This window comes from Pseudopipra pipra, chromosome 24 (assembly GCF_036250125.1).
Source record: "Pseudopipra pipra isolate bDixPip1 chromosome 24, bDixPip1.hap1, whole genome shotgun sequence".
In the NCBI taxonomy this organism is placed as follows: domain Eukaryota; kingdom Metazoa; phylum Chordata; class Aves; order Passeriformes; family Pipridae; genus Pseudopipra; species Pseudopipra pipra.
The window spans coordinates 775,615-792,307 of NC_087572.1; the positions used below are offsets into that span (position 1 = coordinate 775,615).

The 16,693-nt window shown below is 54.3% G+C and overlaps 3 protein-coding genes across 5 annotated transcripts; all 3 read left to right on the forward strand.

Moving 5' to 3' along the window:
* The first annotated feature begins 138 nt into the window (after positions 1–138).
* MRPS15 (mitochondrial ribosomal protein S15) lies at positions 139–5,977 on the forward strand. 2 transcript variants are annotated; one of them, XM_064635520.1, is made up of 8 exons: positions 139–279; positions 1,017–1,079; positions 1,674–1,749; positions 2,082–2,130; positions 2,669–2,753; positions 3,601–3,659; positions 4,812–5,003; positions 5,736–5,977. In XM_064635520.1, the coding sequence occupies exons 1-8, from the start codon at positions 231–233 to the stop codon at positions 5,937–5,939; spliced, it is 777 nt and encodes a 258-aa protein (XP_064491590.1). In that variant the 5' UTR covers positions 139–230; the 3' UTR covers positions 5,940–5,977. The 2 variants fall into 2 exon arrangements, with proteins under 2 accessions (XP_064491590.1, XP_064491591.1); XM_064635521.1 differs by lacking the exon at positions 139–279 and adding an exon at positions 422–647.
* A 510-nt stretch (positions 5,978–6,487) lies between these two features.
* OSCP1 (organic solute carrier partner 1) lies at positions 6,488–15,383 on the forward strand. 2 transcript variants are annotated; one of them, XM_064634869.1, is made up of 11 exons: positions 6,499–6,645; positions 8,019–8,048; positions 11,015–11,169; positions 11,439–11,606; positions 12,003–12,083; positions 12,591–12,694; positions 13,016–13,144; positions 13,615–13,684; positions 14,141–14,280; positions 14,865–14,928; positions 15,191–15,383. In XM_064634869.1, exons 1-11 carry the CDS (start codon positions 6,534–6,536, stop codon positions 15,305–15,307), a joined length of 1,170 nt encoding a protein of 389 aa, XP_064490939.1. In that variant the 5' UTR covers positions 6,499–6,533; the 3' UTR covers positions 15,308–15,383. The 2 variants fall into 2 exon arrangements, with proteins under 2 accessions (XP_064490940.1, XP_064490939.1); XM_064634870.1 differs by lacking the exon at positions 8,019–8,048 and having other exon boundaries at positions 6,488–6,645.
* Positions 15,384–15,681: 298 nt separating this feature from the next.
* Positions 15,682–16,528, forward strand: LSM10 (LSM10, U7 small nuclear RNA associated). The gene has a single exon (XM_064634883.1). It carries the CDS (start codon positions 15,978–15,980, stop codon positions 16,347–16,349), a length of 372 nt encoding a protein of 123 aa, XP_064490953.1. The 5' UTR covers positions 15,682–15,977; the 3' UTR covers positions 16,350–16,528.
* The last annotated feature ends 165 nt before the right edge of the window (positions 16,529–16,693 follow it).

Here is a 16,693-nt window from a genome sequence, read left to right on the forward strand (position 1 = left end):
GGGATGGGAACAGGGACGGGGACAGGGAAGAGACCGGGACCAGACAGGGGCGGGGACAGGGCCGGGACAAGGGCTGGACCGGGAGGGGGTCGGGAGAGGACCGGGGTGGGGACTGGCGCTCCCATCGACGCGCTCGGCGCTCGCTCTCTCGCCCCGCCCCGTCTCGGCGCTCGCCCGCCGCGCCTGGGCAAGATGGCGGCGCCCATGGCGGCGTGTCGCTGAGCGCGGCCATGCTGGCGCTGCTGGGCCGCGGCGGGGCCGCCGCGCTGGGCAGGGCCGGTGAGGGGCGCGGGGGGCGCGGCAGGGCCGGGGGGTGGAAGGGGAAGCGGGGCCCGGCGGGGGAATTGGGGAGCGGGCGGCGGATGGGCCGCGGCGGGAGCTGAGGGTGCAGGGAAGGGGCGGTCCCGGGGCCGGAGGTGGCCCGGGGGCCACTCGGGGCCACACACCTGAGAGGGGACAGAGCCGGGTGACCTTGAGGGGCCCCGGGGCGCGGACAGGACCCCGGCGGCCTGAGCCCCCCGGGCCCCTCGGCCCCTGTGAGGCAGGTCAGGGACTGCCGGGTCTGTGCCTGCAAACGGTGGAGGAACAGGGCAATAACCCGATTCCCGGGGCCCGGAACAGCAGCGGGAAGAGTTTGTTCCTGAAAGGTCCAAGAAGGACTCGGTCCAGGCGGATGATGAGTGCTCACACCGGGGTCACACACAGGTTTCCCCAGGGGTGGCTGCCCTGAGCTCTGGCACTGGGGGGCCCAGAGCAGCCCCTCCACCTCGCTCGTGGCGTCACTGCAGTTAATTGCTCACTTTAAAGTCTCTCAGTAACCACATTTGTGCAGGGCAGCCCTCCCGCTCTGCAGCCTGTGCTGCTGCTCCGTGCCCAGCTCTGTGAGCCCCGCTGAGCTGCCCTGCCTGCCCTGGCACTGAGCTCACTGCTCAGAGAGAGCTCAGTGCCCTGCCCCTGCACAGGCTGAGCAGTGTGTGACGGGTACACGAGTCTGGTAACTCTGTTTCTCCCCCCAGCCTGCAGCCCTGCTCTCCAGGCAGCCAGGGGCTATGCCAGACCTGTGACAAGGAGGAGGAAAGGTAGGTCAGGACCCACAGGACCACAGGGCCAAGTGCTGTGCTGTTGACGTGCTCAGAGTTGTACCCCCATGGCACAGAAATCATTCCAGAAATAATTCATTGCTCAGAAGTCATCCAGCAGCTCCTGAATGTGGGAAAATCAGTGATTGTCAGTAGTGGGAGCTCTGTGAGGGTGGGGAGGCCCTGGCACAGGTTGCCCAGAGAAGCTGTGGCTGCCCCATCCCTGGAAGTGTCCAAGGCCAGGTTGGACGGGGCTTGGAGCAACCTGGGACAGTGGAAGGTGTCCCTGCCCAGGGCAGGGGGTGGCACTGGATAATCTCTTAAGGTCCCTTCCAACCCAACCCATGCTGTGATCTCTGAGCTCAGTGGACTCTGTAAATCCACGTACAGCACGTTGTAAGTCCAGAGTGCTGAAGGGAAGAGCTGAACCTGTTTTATTCACTCAATTCCTGCCAGCTTGGCTGGATCTGTTCAGTTCTCCTGTCTTGTTTGGAGCACAGTTTCCTCTGCAGCATTTTTCCTCTGATCCAGTTTGCCAGCTCAGAGCTCTGGCTCTGTCCTGCTCTTCCTCAAACATTTGCCTCCTCTTTGTAGACATCCCCAGCCAGCTGGATGACCTCCCTCCCACCATGCTGAAGAAGGATTATGCCAATCTCCCAGTAATGAACAGGTATGACACAGGGAGAGGGAATGGCTGTTCTCTCCAGAGCTTTGTGTCTTACACAGAACCACATGTGGATGCAGTCACCTGCTCAGTAATTAACTAATTAATGCTCTGTGGGCACAAAAATCGCAAAGTCAGTTTGAAAGTCAAATTACAGACACAGTCAGTGGTTAGGGCTGTGGGAGGTCTTTGTTTACTCCCTGTGAGAGTAGTACTCTACTCCATTGGAGAGTAAATTAAAGTTGAGGAAAGTGAGTATGTTCTGAAAACCTGAGCTCATTTCTTTTGTTATATAGACTTGACTGTAGCTTATAAACTGATCTGCTGTCTCCTTGCAGTGTGGATGATGTAGTGAGAAGGCTGTTGTCCCTGGAAATGGCAAGTCAGGTCAGTGTCATTCTGCTTGGGGGAAAAAAATAGATGTAGTGAGCACGTTTGTGTGAGACCTGTCTGTGTTGTTAAATACCTTTCAGGTACTGTATTTTTAAGTGACTGCAAATCTGGGGTGATTAAATACATGAGACTGATAATTCTTGTGCGCTTCTAGAATTTACCCCACAGTCTTCTTTAGGATAATAACTGCACATTAAAATGAGAGAAGAAAGTATTCAGCAGTCCTGGGGTGAAGAGCTGTGTTCTGTTGCTGCCTGTGGTTGGCCTCCTATGTTCTAGGAACCAGTGCAGTGGACAGCAGATGTTCTTTGAGCTATTTTTACTTTTGTATGCCCAGAAAACAAACAGACAATAAAGTGGCACAGAGATCTCGCCGCTCCTTGCTGGTTGTCACTTCAGCTTAAAAGGATGTAAAACCACTGAGTAAAGCTCTTCAATGCAAAGCCTTTACCTGTGTGTTTGTGGAGGGAGCTGGTGTCTCTGACCTTTAGTGTTCCTGAGAGAGTGACAAGCTCTTTCCTGTGACCCACAGAAGGAGAAGATGAGAATCAAGACGCAGCAGCTGGTGGAGAAGGTCAGGAGGTCTCCCAGCGACAACGGCTCCTTTGAGGTGCAAGGCAAGTTTAACAGGGAAGGATATTGTTGGCAGATGAAACATCTCTGCCTTTATTCAGCTGTTGCCACCCCAGCACTTCCAGTTGGCTGTATAATTTAGGAGAATCTCCTCCAGGAGAGCACTCAAGAGGCAGGATGCCCTGGGGGGCTGCTCCGGGTGTGGGAGCATTGCAGAGGCAGTGGATGCTCACTGGCAGAGGCTGCTGGGGTGCTTCCAAATCCCTGCTCCACTCCAAAGGCAGTGTGTGCATTATTCTGCTTGGAGTGCCCCTGTGACATGAAGCACTGAGCTGCATCTGTTACCAGAATGAACCAGATTTAGCCATGGAACTCAAATTTCCCTTTGCATTGGAGAGCTGTGGCTGAAGCACAGTGTGGGGACAGTGCAGGGACAAAGGCCACGCTGCACTGACCAAGATGCACTTCCTTATCATCAGTAAAGCCCTTCAGTTCCTCAGGGTGCCACCAGCAGCTCCCTCCAGAGCCCGAAATCCCAAAGAGCTGGCCTGGTGCTCTTGTTAAAAAAACACCTTTATTGCTTTCTCTTCCTCCAGAGCTTGAGCCACATGAGATGAAATGAATGTAAAATCACTGGGAATTGAGTGCAAGAGGAATTTCACAGATAAAATTTTTATGACCTGTTGTTAAAATTTTCCCTTCTAACTGAGCAGCCTCTGAACAGTTCCAGCTCTGCAGGCTGTGTGCTGTGGTTTGGTGGGCAGTGTCTGCCGTGGTGCTGTGGGTCCCCCAGGAGCAGCAGTGCTCAGCTGGCAGCTTCAGGGGAGGCAGAGGATCCTGGATCACCTGGGAAGGCTGCTGCTCTCACACAGCTCCCTCTGTTCTTCACAGTTGCAATTCTGACTGCCAGGATCCGCATGTTCGAGGAGCACCTCCAGAGGCACCCCAAGGTAACTCAGGATCTGAGCCCACACCCAGCAGCTGCTCGGGTGGTTTTCTTGGTTTAGGACAAAAGGGCTTTAATTTCGGGGATTGTGGCTTTCCTAAGGAGGTTTATGAAATAGTTCCAGCTGTTCCCTGGTGCCCGTGTGGGGAGCTGGCATGGAGGGTGTTCAGGTTTCTTGCTGCTGGAGGAAATGGCTGAGCAGAGTCCTTTGGGCAGAGTTGAGCTCCACTTCTCCTCCCTGCAGATGTGGCTTCACTGCTTAGTTTTCACTAATTAATGTGTCACTGCAGCAGCTGCAGTGAAAGACAAAGCAAAGTCTGTCCTGATGCTGCTCATGGAAAGGTTTGGTGGGCAGGGCTGTGTGAATGTCCCAACAGCCACTTCCCTGCCTGCAGCTACCTGGGTTCGGGCCCAAATCTGAAACATCACAACTGAGTTTATCAGTAAAAGTTACTAAAGGTTCTTTATGCAGGGCAAAAGGTGGGAAGTGGATTAACAAGTGTGTAATTGTTTGTTAATCGTGAAAACTGGAAGGGTAAAACAGAACAGAATTCAGATTTTATTACAAGCCAGAAGCTGTACCAAGTGTTCCAGCAAAGAGACCTTTTAGACTTCCTCTGCTGGAGCCTGTGCTTTACACAAATCACTCCTATAGGACAGGGAAATGTCTCCCGTGAGGGATTGCCCTGAGTGGTGTGGCTCAGCTGCACACATTCCCTTCCAGAGAACAACCAGACAGTCAGACAGAGCCAAGTCATGGGTTATTTTCCCATTTGATTTCTGGCCAAACGAAGGTAAATGCCTCTGTTATTCTGGAGCAGTACACTTCAGGGGCAGCAGGTTTTAGCCAACAGACCTTCCCTGCAGCTTTTGCCACCACCTGGAACTGCACATAAGCTGAAACCAGAGTTCAGGGTCGGGGAGGAAGGGGAAGGTGCAGCCACAGAACGGAGAAAGCAATTCCAGTGCAAAGTAAATGAAATCTTCCTGGATCTCCCTGTGCTACCCCGACACACTGGCAGCGCCTCAGACAAGCTGTTGAGGCCCTGTCCTTTACCTGGTCGTTCCCTTTCAGCCCCATCCCAGTCTGCTCTCAGTGGTTCCTGGGGTGGCAGGGCAGTGTCCCTGCAGCCAGTGAGCCCCGGGTGCTTTGCAGGACAAGAACAACAAGCGGCGGATGCTGATGGACGTGGACAAGCGGAGGAAGCTGCTGGGGTACCTGCGGCGGGTGCGCTACGACACCTTCGAGAACACCTGCAGGCAGCTGGGCATCCAGTACAGCCTCCCCCCGCCCTACACGCGGCGCGTCACCAAGCGCTGGCTGGTGAAGAAGGCCTTCTGCATCAAGGTAGGGAGCAGGGGAGCTGGGCTGGGAGAACACCGCTGCAGGAGGGCACAGCTAGGGCAGGAAGGGCTGATCTGATTGCCGAGTCCTGATCCAGGCTCTGGGTTTGATAATGACTGGAGGGAACTGCCTGAGCTCAGCCAAGAGCTCCACGGGGGACGGTTGTGTCGTGGGCAGTGACACATGTGCTGTGTTCAGGCGCTTCGGGTTGTGCTACTTGTTTGCTCAGAAGTGTATTTTTCAAAGCAGCTGTTTTTTCCTCAAAGCCTGGTATGGGAGTCGGTACATGGGATAATTTTATGGCAGTTTGGAATGGGAATGTGGGTGCACCCATTGTCTGCTCTGAATACATGGGTGTAACTACTGCATGCAGTAGATCTTGGTATAACTGAGCAGAACCAAAAGCTGGCTGTGCCTCGGGTCTGTAAATGCTCAAGTGGAATCAATGACACTGGATCCAAAGGACTGGAGCTAGCTGGATGTGGCACTCAGTGCTCTGGGGATTGGTCACAGGTTGGACTCAGTGATCTCAGAGGTCTTTTCCTACCTCTGTAACTCTCTGTTAGTGGAATAAGCCCAGATGATTCCCTGGAGCAGGGCTGGCTGGAGCCCTGAGGAGATGCAGAGGGAGGAGATGATCTGGCCTGTGGTGGAGCAGCTCTGCCCACAGCAGCCTGCACAGGGAGCAGCTCTGCAGGCAGCTCCACCAACCCGTCTCACCTTTTGTTCCTACAGGTGTACCAGGAGGCGCAGAAGCTGAAAGCAGCGGAGAGGCTGAAGCAGAGAGAGCGGCAGGCGAGAGCGAGGGCGGCCCGGGGGCAGCAGGGGCAGGAGAAGCTGGCACAGGAGAAGCAGGGGCAGGAGAAGCAGGGACAGGAGGGGCAGGGGCAGGAGAAGTTGGCACAGGAGAAGCCAGCACAGGAGGGAACTCCCGTGTAGCATCACAGCCAGCCTGACAATAAACACGTGCCCAAAGACCCGAGGCCTCTGTGCTCATGTGGTGTCCGCGCCGAGCTGAGCGCCTGGGGAGGGCAGCGAGTGCTTCCAGTGCTTTGGACGTTTGATTTCAGGCTGGTGCGGTGTCCTGGAAGGGGAGGGTGGGGAGGCCCTGGCAGGGGTTGCCCAGAGAAGCTGTGGCTGCCCCACGCCTGGAAGCGTCCCAGGCCGGGCTGGAGCCCCCTGGGCTGTGGGAGGTGTCCGTGCCCGTGCCCGTGTCCGTGCCGGGGGTGGCACTGGGGGGTTCCGTGTCCGTGTCTGTGTCCGTGCCCGTGCCCGTGCCGGGGGTGGCACTGGGGGGTTCCGTGTCCCCTCAGGCCGGGGTGTCCCCCCGGCCCCGCCCCGCGCGCACGCGCGTCCCGCGCGCCAAGACGGGCCCGCGCCATTGGGCGGCGGTTGCCGGGCAGCGGGCGGGGAGCGGGACCGGGGCCGGGGCCGGGGCCGGAGTGGTACCGGGGTGGTACCGGGGTGACACCGGGGTGGTACCGGGGTGGTACCGGGGTGACACCGGGGTGGTACCGGGGTGACACCGGGGCCATGTCGGCGCGGACGCTGCCGCTGCTGTTCCTCAACCTGGGCGGCGAGATGCTCTACATCCTGGACCAGCGGCTGCGCGCCCAGAGCATCCCGGGGGAGAAGGCGCGCAAAGGTGAGCGCCGGGCGGGCACCGCTCCCCCCGGGCAGGGCTCTGCCCCGCTGCCGGTCCCGGGATGCGCCCCGGACACACGGACACTGTGCCGTCGGTGCCGCTCCGGGGCAGGGGCCCCATCGCGGTAATTAGTTGGCACGGTGATTATCGCGGTAATTAGCGCGGTAACGAACTCTCCGCGCGGTCCCGCAGCCGAGGGGCTCCGGGAGGTTTCTGCGGGGACAGCCCGGAGGTGCCGCCGGGGCTGCTTTGGGAGATTCTCGCAGACAAGGAGGGATTGGAGCCCCGTCGGTGTTTCTGGGCTTGCTTTGGGGGTTAAAGCTTCGGAAACGTGCTTTTGGGCTCAAAATAACTCAGGGTTTGGTGATGCCAGCCCAGGTCCGGGACTGTCTGGGGCAGATCAGGTCACTTTGCAGTGGGAAGGAGTTTCCAGGAATAAATTTGTGATGCCTGTGCAGAAGCAGGATATGAAATTTTGTTGAATTCAAATAACACGAGCCCGGCTCCTGAAACCCTTGTCTGGTTTTTATACGATCTCTCAAGCAGCATTTGGCCAAAATCCTTGTGCAGCCCTGTGCCTTCATATGTGGCACCAAACTCCAGCTCACAGCCCAGCACCTCCTTGTTTTCCATTTTAAATTACTACAGCTTTGCTTTACAAGTCCTTGCAGCTCCCTGTCGTGGGATGGGGAACGTGCCTGGGGAAGCTTTGGGATGCTTTAATAAAAAATCAACTGGGTTTGAGCCCGGTATTGAAGAGGTTGTTATGTTTATCCCTTCTGCCTGTCCTGTATGAAGTGCCAAAGAGTTCACTGTTTAATTATCATATTATTGTGAGGGGGAAATTTGTAATTATTTATTTATGGTGTGTCCTGAGAGAATGATCTGACAAAAGTTTACTGCTGTTCATACAGGGCTGAGTTTGGAGTTCAAACTAAATTACATCTTGGTGGAGTATCTCAGCAGGAGAACTGGGTCTGTTCTAGTTTATCCACACGTGGATATTTGTCTTCCCAAAAACTGGGTGTTAATTTCACTGAGATGTGGTTCATCCACACCAAAGTGTTTGTTAGTGCTTAAAGCTGTTCACGCAAATATTGTTCGCTTAAAAATGCAACCGAAAACTTCCCAAGCTCTGTGCAAAGGGTAAAATTTGATGTGCTTTGAAGCAGCAGGATTTTATCCAAGGGGAGGGCAGGATTCTCCAGTGCCACATGCTGACGAGAAGAGACAAAAATCCATTAGTTAGCTTTTCTTTTTCTTTTTTTTTTTCCTCTTTTATTATTTTTTTTTTTTAGTTTATTTCTTTTCTTCTCCTTGCAACCCTTGTTCTCACGTCTCGAATGCTGTTTTGTTTTATATGCTTCGTGTAGATGAATGGACAGATGTGGACAGGAGACGAGGTACAGTAACTGCTGGCTGCATGCACCAGTCCAACCCCACGGGCTCACCTGGGGCTCGTCCTGCCTGCCCCCGGGGCTGCTCCTGCAGCCTGCAGGCAGGGTCACAGATCCACAGGAATGCTCTCCTGGGCCTCAGGACGCACCTTGAGGGAAAACAGGCAACGTCTCAAAATCGCACGGCCTCAAAAATCAGTTGTTGGTTTAACAGAGACTATAAATGGGTCAAAACTTATTGTCTGAATGGTCTTTCCTGTCAAAATAGTCTGTGTTTCCCTGGCATTGTTTTGATGCAAGCATGCAATGTGTGAGCAGTGTGGGGGTTGTTTGTCTGCTGAAATGCAGGAATATTGGGCAAGCTCCATTTTTCCAAGGCCTTGTCTAACTCACCACTCAGGGTTTGGACAGGTGAGCTCCAGGGAAGGTTGAAGGCATTCCCATCTTTCTCCTTCCCAGCCCCTGCTGGTGCTCCCAAAGGGTGATCCCAGAGGAGCAGGTGCCCCTCAGCTGAGCTCCTCCTGCCTGGGATGATCCCCAGGGTGGGATTGAGCCCGAGGGTGTTGCAGGGGAGCAGCTGAGCTGTGAACAGGTTTCCCTCTGGAATCTGCCTGGAACAGGAGCCTCCAGCAAGGGCTGTGCTGAAGAGCTGGGTGAGGAAATGAACCTCTTGAATCTCAGGTTTTTGCTAAGTGAGCACGAGCAGAACTCCCAGGGGCCTTCTGAGCAGCCCTTTCTTACCAGAGATCAGGGTTATGGTTCATGTTTTTCAAAATAAGCACCTGTGGCAGGGTTTGATGTTTACTGCAGGTAAACACTGATAACCTGGGGTTTGCCCCAGCTTATTTTTGCTACCATTGCATCCTGTTTCCAAGAACACCCCTTTCCAGCCTTTAATATCTCAGAGGTCTCATGACATGCTCCATATTATCCCATCCAAAGCAACGAGGGGTTGCCTGGTTGGCTGCTCTGGTTTCCCTCCTCCCACCCCAGTGGATACCCCCCCTCTCTGCTCAGTTGCTTTTTGCTGTGTTGCTTGTGCCATGTCCTGGGCCAGCCCTGCAGTGTCCCCTGCCATGGCCACACTGGGATCTTTGCTGTGTCATTAGTGACCAGGTGACAGATTTATCATCAAACTGTGGGAGATTTGCCCTTTACCGTGAATTTTTTTATGTCTTTCTCGGTTCTTTTTATAGCCCACACAAGGGGTTTTAATTCTAGAAGATAATTTATGTCAGACTGGGTGTGTGGTTCACACAGAGCTTCAGTTCCATTGATAAATCACCATGCTGGGAGGTGTCTGTCTCCTGGTGGTGTTCTGGGTTATTTGTGACTCTGCAAAGACAGGAGAAGCCTTTGTGTGGGCAGCACACACAAGCAGCTTAAAAATACTTTCCTTGATAGCTGTGTAAGGCTAAAGTTCTTATTTGTTTTCGTAATTGATTCCTTTCAAAATGAAATAGATACTAATAATATTTGATTTTCTCCCTGAAATAGCAAGGATTTCTGCCTCAGATTGCAAGTAGGGATTGTTTTATGGACAGTTTATTAGAAAGGAAGGGAGGAAGAAGGGATTTTTTTCCCTCTTTGTGCTTAGGTGTATTTATAATCCACTGCTCAGGTACTTTGGGTACTTAAGCCCGGACTAGTGAGCCCTGTCAGCTGCTGGGCTGTGTGTGACCAGCAGGTTTAGGGAGGGCAGAGAATCACCTCTGGAGGCCCCTGCCCTCACAACTGCCCCTGCCCAGGCTCCCAGCGTTCCCAGCAATGTTCCCAGGGAGTTAATCCTGTTGGAAGAGGTGGAGTGACAGGGACATGACCTTTCTTGTGGCTGTTGGTGTAGGGCAGGTGTGAAAAGCCATGAGTCTGACCCCCCAGGGAATCATTAGGGCAGCAGTTCAAAGCACTGATCACCACCACTGTCTCTGTGTTCACTTTTTTTCTTTTTCCTTTTCTTTTTATTACTTGTTCTGAGATTTTTCTAATCCCCAAGGATTGTCTGGCATTGTGGGCTTCAGTAACAGTCACCTGCTTAGGAAAATCCATGCTTGTCCAGTAATCTGTGTGGCCTGGCATTTTCATTTACCATTCTTTTGGCAGAGAAACAAATGTTTATTGGTGATAACTCTGCAGAGTCTGTCAGGGAGATAATAAAATGTCCAATCCAGCACAGAAGCTCAGATGCTGCATCTGCTTGAACCAGTGCAAAATGTTTTCCATTTTCTGTGCATTAAAAGCTCGATATCCAGAGCACAGCCCTCACACTCAGCACTCCTGAGCTCTACAAACTCTTCAGTGAGTCACAAAACAGTTCCAGGTCCAAATTTACACATAAAACATGAACCACACATAAGGAGGTTTGGAGTTCTGCCTTTGAGCCACTCAGTGCCTGCAGGTGTTGCAGCTGTGAGAGCCCTGAATGGGCTGACATAGATCCCAGGGATATGAATGCTTCCTTAAATACCTGCCAGATTTAATCTGTTTGGAATAAAGGCTACAGAGAGCCCTGAGTCATCCAGGAGCTTCTGTTGAGAGAGAAAAGATAGACTGGCAGTGTCAGAGGGGAACAGGCACAGCTGCAGTCTGCAGAGCTCAAGAGTGATGCAGAATAGTTTCCTTAGGAGGCAGAACTGGAGCTTTTCTAGATAATAACGTGCCAGAGCAGCCTATAAACAACATTATTTACAAGTGAAAAGTATCAACCAGAGCTGTAAAACCAGGGCAGCAAAGCCAGCCCTGTTCCCACTGGGAACCAGGGAGTGCTGCCTTCAGCCCAGGTGGTTTGTGCCCCGGGGAATGTCAGGGCTCAGCCCAGGCAGGGCCCAGGGAGTGTGGGATTGGGAGGTGCTGTCCCCTCTCCTGTGCCCTGCCCCTGCTCTCCCAGCTGAGCTCCCGGGGGAGCCCCCGGTGTCCTGTGGGATGGAGCCCAGGGATGGTGGGAAGCAAACAACGGAGCCTCCTTGTCTTTGCAGTGATGAACGACATCATCAGCACCATGTTCAACAGGAAGTTCCTGGAGGAGCTGTTCAAGCCCCAGGAGCTGTACTCCAAGAAGGCCCTGAGGACGGTGTACGACCGCCTGGCCCACGCCTCCATCATGAGGCTGAACCAGGCCAGCATGGACAAGGTGACACTCCCCTCCTGGCTGGGCTTCCCTGTGCCCCCCACCAGCTTCTGTGCTGAGAGCCATCCCTGGCTTTACCATTTCACAACAGCCTTCTTTCCATTTGCTTCCTTTGTGAAAATGGCCCCCCCTGGCTCCCCCCTCCTGTCAGGGGGTTGCAGAGCCAGAAGGTCCCCCCTGAGCCTCCTTTGCTCCAGGCTGAGCCCCCCCAGCTCCCTCAGCTGCTCCTGCTGCTCCAGCCCCTTCCCCAGCTCCGTTCCCTTCTCTTGCAGCTCTATGACCTGATGACCATGGCCTTCAAATACCAAGTGCTGCTGTGCCCTCGGCCCAGGGACATCCTGCTGGTCACCTTCAACCACCTGGATGCCATCAAGGATTTCATCTACGAGTCCCCTGCCATTCTGAACCAGGTGGATGAGACCTTCCGGCAGCTGATCGAAGTAAGAACCCTCAGAAAAAGGGTGGGACACACTGTGGTTTGGTTTCATGGGTTTTTACTCTTTCAGGTTAATCTTAGAGACTAAATACTGCATTGTACATGTCTGTGAGTCAAGTGGTATTTTTCTGCTGGCCCAGTTTAAATCAATATATTGCTTATTCAGCCTGATTTAAGTCTCCACTGGCTTCAGCAGAAATTAAATCAGACTTTTAGTCACAGACATAATTACTGATAATGATGAGCATTACATCATTACACCCTTACAGCATCTCTGCTTCCCCTGCAAGTGGATCAGAATATACTGTATATTCTGTGTATCAGAATATTCTGAGGCACTTGTTTCCCCCTTTCCCTGGGTGGGACATGAACACCTTGTGTGGTGCTTTTCCCTTTCCAGACGTACAACTGTCTCCCTGATGGTGAATTCCAGCTCATCAGGCAAACGCTCCTCATTTTCTTTCAGGACATGCACATCAGGGTAAGAGCCTGAGGGCAGGGAGAATGACAGGGAGCTGGGGCTGGAATACAGAGGGATTTGGTTACAAACATTGCAGTTTTGGGGTTGTTACTTGTGCTTTTCAGTCATCCTGATGTGCTTGTAATTGCACTCAAATTTCACACATGGATCTACTACAATAATACTGAATAACTCTAATATGTTATGAAAAAAGGAATCTCTGCCAGTATGATTTGCTAGCTGATAAATCTGCTTTTCCTTTTAGAAACTTGATATGAAACTCAGAGCCTGAGCTTGAAGCCTCAATATTCTCTAAATAAACTGATCACACTCAAGTGCATGAACAGGACATACTTTTTAATACAGTTTTTTTAATCTTAGATCAGTTCTCACCCTCTGAAACACAATCCCCCACTGCTGGCTCGGTCTCACAGTCTCTGCACACACCTCCAGAGCTCCCCCAGCCTGGGCAGGGAGGCTCAAGGGGCAGAGGGCTGGTTTTGCCCAGGGTGTGATGTCCCTTTGCAGGTCTCCATCTTCCTGAAGGACAAAGTGCAGAACTCCAACGGGCGCTTCGTGCTGCCCATCTCGGGGCCCGTCCCCTGGGGCACAGAGGTGCCAGGGCTCATCAGGTGAGTCGGGGCCTGCCTGGGGCTGCTCGGGGTCCCAGAGGCCTCAGGAGCCCCCTCCTGTGCTGTTCCTGGCACAGGGAGAGCTGAACTCCAGGAAATACTATTTAAAGGGCATGACCTGGGGCTAGGTCACCCAGCAATGAAATGCTGAGCTGCTTCTGGAATTCTCTATCCCAGCAAATGGGCTATTAGTAATTTATCCTGTGAAAGGCAGATTTTACAGAATAGGGTTTTATTCCCCTTGTGTGGGAAGCAGAGGAAGTAGGTATTGAAAATCAGGAAAAAAACTACTAAATGTTTCAATAATGCCTTGGTTTTAAGGATTTTCAATCACAAAGGAGTGGAAGTTAAAAGGACTGAGTTCACCACTGCTGGGAATTACGTTACTCCCCAAAGGGAAGGATCTTTTGAGCTTTATGGAGACAGAGTCCTCAAACTTGGAACAAATATGTAAGTCATTTCTGTCCTGTGTAGGAACCTGAACCAAATGTTGATGGATATGGATTGTTCAGAAGCTGTGTGGTTTTGCCTCTTTTGCCATTATCAGCCTGACTTGGTTACAAGGTGCTGCCCTGCACCAGGACACAAGTGGGCAGTGTGTAGAAAGAGCTGTGGGAAAGAGCAAAACTTGATTTTATGTGTCCAATAGAGCTGAGTGAAGAGTGCTCTCACCTGGTGCTGCATGTTATGTGAAATGTGATTTAATTTAACCACGTTCAAGAAATCCATGGAATTCTCCATGTTTGTGTTCCATCCAGTTCTCTCAGTGCCTCAATACTCCACCAGGCTGAGCTGTAACCTCTCATTGCAGCTCTTCACAGGCTTCAGGAAAATGTCCTAAAGTCCTGGATCCTGTGCTGCTCCCTCCAGTTCCTGTCCCTCACCCCAGTAACTTCTTCCCTGTGTGTTTTTCCCTCCAGGTACAGTGTGAGTCGGCCAGTGGAGACACACATGGCAGGATCATCCAAAACCTTGGCATCCCGTGCAAAGGTCAGTGTTGTCATGGGCCTGTCACTGGTTGAACTGGCCAACTTCTTGGTCTCCAGGTATGGGGTAACTTCAAGGAAGCTCTTCTGTTGTTTTCAGAGCCTCATCCAGTCCTTCCCACTCCCTTTGGAGCCAGGGGAAGGGCACATTTTCCCAAAGAATCCACAGGCTTATGCGAGGATGTGCTTGCTTCTCTTTTAATCTCCTCGGAAAACAAAGCTGGATTTACAGATTTCTCAGCTGTTCAGTTTAGCTGGAAAATCACCTTGTCCTGGGACTGTAAATTCCAGCAGCCATTTCCAGTATAAATCTGGTGGTTCCTGGTTATCTGCACAGCCTGTCCCAGGAACAACACACAAGTGTGTTTGTGTCGCTCTGAAGGACGTTTATGGAATACCAGAAAACAGAACTCCTGGCAGGCCCTGTCTCCCTGGTAACTGCCCCTTGCTGTTCCTGCAGGAGAACACAGTGCCCAACCCTCTGGCCAAGGAGGAGCTGAACTTCCTGGCCCGGCTGCTGGGGGGTCTGGACATCCAGAAACCTGCTGGTGGCGAGACGGGATTTCGGCTGAATTTGTTCACCACCGACGAGGAGGAGGAGTATGTTCTTGGGCTGGGCTCTGGGGTGCCACGTGGGGAGCCCTGGAGACCAAAGCTGGCCCTCCACAGCTTTAGGGACAGACCAGCAGGGCTTAGCCCTTTGCTGTTGTGCTCCAGGTGCCTTGCTGGCAGTGCCACTGGCCGGGAGCTGTGCTTGGTCCTGTCTGCAGGGACAGAGACATCTCGCCAGCCCTTCGAGCAGGATGTTCTTACCTGCTTTGAATCTCAGCTACAGAGATATTCCCTCTCTTCTGCACTTAACACAAAAATGTAGGACAGGGGAAAGCCTCCAAACTGGGGTCGATACATTAATTTGACAAGTAGGATGAGGGTCGTTGTCCAAACTTCATAGAATCCCAGGATAGTTTGGGCTGGGAGGGACCTTGAGGATCCTTTATTTCCACTCCTGCCATGGGCAGGGACACCTTCCACTGGACCAGGTGGCTGCAAGCCCTGTCCAATCAGGCCCTGTAGGCTTCCTCTGGGCATCCTGTGGGCCTACAGGAGCCTCATGAAACCTGGTTTTTATCACTGCCTTGTATGTCTTCATGGGATTAACCCCCCTTTTCATGTTTTCCATCCAGACACGCTGCACAGACCCGACCAGAGGACTTGTCCTACAAGGTCATCAACATTGAAGCCACACAGGTATGTTTTGTGTTTCTCACCGCTGGTTCTCACCACTCCTGCCTTGCCAAGAGCCAAATTTCACCCAGAATAGTGACTTAAAAATACATTTTTTCCCATTTCACTTGAGTAACGTTAAGTAAGGTACACTGAGTAACTAATGGCCGATTTTCTGCCAGGCCGGTGGAACTGGTGATTATTTACTAAGAGAACTGGAATCGTGTCAAACATCAGGGCAGGCATCCCGGTCCCGGCGGGGCTGAGCGCGGTGTGTCCCCCGCAGGAGCCGGGCCGGCGGGCGGAGCTGTCCCGCATCCTGGGCGAGCTGGAGGTGGCGGAGCCGCGCCCGGGCAGCGCCGAGAAGGGCGAAGACCTGCTGGCACTGATGGACGGGCTGTGACCGGGACACACCGGGACGGCCCCGGGACACACGGGGACAGCCCCGGGACACACGGGGACAGCCCCGGGAGCACCGGGCGGGGCGGGGCGATGTTGGCCCCGCCCCTTCCTGGCGCGGGGCGGGGCCGCGCGTGCGCAGGGGGGCGGGGCGTCGCGAGCGAGCGCGCGGGAAGGGGCGCGTGAGTGCGCGCGGGGGGGACGCGGGACCCCCCCGGTGTAACGGGATGGGGGGGGCACGGAGAGAATGGGGGTGACCGGGGAGGAGTGTGCGTGTGTGTGTGTGTGTGAGAGTGCGGGGGGGGCGCGGAGGAGCCCAGTGTGCAAGGGGGGGGGCGGGCGGGGAGAATGGGGGTGTCTGGGGAGGGGGGCAGCGCGCGAGGAGAGGGGTGAGTGCAGGTGAGAGGGCAGAGGAGAGGGCGAGGGGTGGTACCTGTGCAGATGAACGCGAGAGGGGTAGTGTGTGTGCACGTGGGAGTTTGCCGAGTGCAAGGGGTGTAGGAATGCAGGTGAGCGTGAAAGGGGTGGTCCGTGTACAGGTCTGGGTGTGACGGGTGGGTGTGGAGGCCTTGTGTGCCTTGTTCCCTTCCCTCAGCCCTGTCCCAGCGCAGCCCTGTCCCCCCGGCCGTGTCCCCACCCCTCATCCCTGTCCGCAGCCCTGTCCCCCAGCCGCCATGGAGGTGAGCCACTCGGTGAAGGAGCGCACCATCGCCGAGAACAGCCTGGTGATCCTGCTGCAGGGGCTGCGGGGCCGCGTCACCACGGTGGAGCTGCGCGACGAGAGCGCGGCCGCGGGGCTCGTCACCGGCGTGGACGCCTTCATGAACGTGCGCCTGGCCGAGGTGACCCTGACGGACCGGCGCGGCGCCGTGTCCCACCTGGACGAGCTCTTCGTCACCGGCAGGAACGTGCGCTACGTGCACATCCCCGACGACGTGGACATCAGGGCCACCATCGAGGAGCAGCTCCGGGCCATCCACAGGGTGCGCTTCTTCGGGGGCCGTGACAAGGGGCGCAGGGAGTTCCCTCAGGCCAAGGACAAGTGAGGTGAAAGGGCAAGGATGGACCCGGGATGAACCTGCCCCTTTGATGGACTGCCACACCAGACATCCCGCCCAAGGACATCCCCCCTAGGGACTCTGTGCTCTGCTGCTCCCGGGGCCGGTGCCTGTGGAGGAGCAGGGATGATTTTTGTAATGAATAAGCCCAAGTAACTGTTTTAAAAGGCTCCGTGGTCTCTCTCTGCTCGTGTCCCTCCTCTGATGGGCCAAAAGACCCTTTGGCCAGAGCTGCCGTCCCGCTGCTACCCCCGGCTCGGCCTATCCCTGCCCATGGGGGTTCCAACCCAGGGTGCCCCAGCGTGGGAGGGTTCCCCATTCGGGGGGTCCCC

Coding starts and splice junctions, on each gene's coding strand:
- LSM10 (XM_064634883.1), top strand. CDS start 15,978: ATGGAGGTGAGCCACTCGGTGAAGGAGCGCACCATCGCCGAGAACAGC.
- MRPS15 (XM_064635520.1), top strand. CDS start 231: ATGCTGGCGCTGCTGGGCCGCGGCGGGGCCGCCGCGCTGGGCAGGGCC. Junction 280..1,016: donor CGCCGCGCTGGGCAGGGCCG/GTGAGGGGCGCG, acceptor TTCTCCCCCCAG/CCTGCAGCCCTGCTCTCCAG. Junction 1,080..1,673: donor TGTGACAAGGAGGAGGAAAG/GTAGGTCAGGAC, acceptor TCCTCTTTGTAG/ACATCCCCAGCCAGCTGGAT.
- OSCP1 (XM_064634869.1), top strand. CDS start 6,534: ATGTCGGCGCGGACGCTGCCGCTGCTGTTCCTCAACCTGGGCGGCGAG. Junction 11,607..12,002: donor CCTTCCGGCAGCTGATCGAA/GTAAGAACCCTC, acceptor TTCCCTTTCCAG/ACGTACAACTGTCTCCCTGA. Junction 13,145..13,614: donor CTCAAACTTGGAACAAATAT/GTAAGTCATTTC, acceptor TTTTCCCTCCAG/GTACAGTGTGAGTCGGCCAG.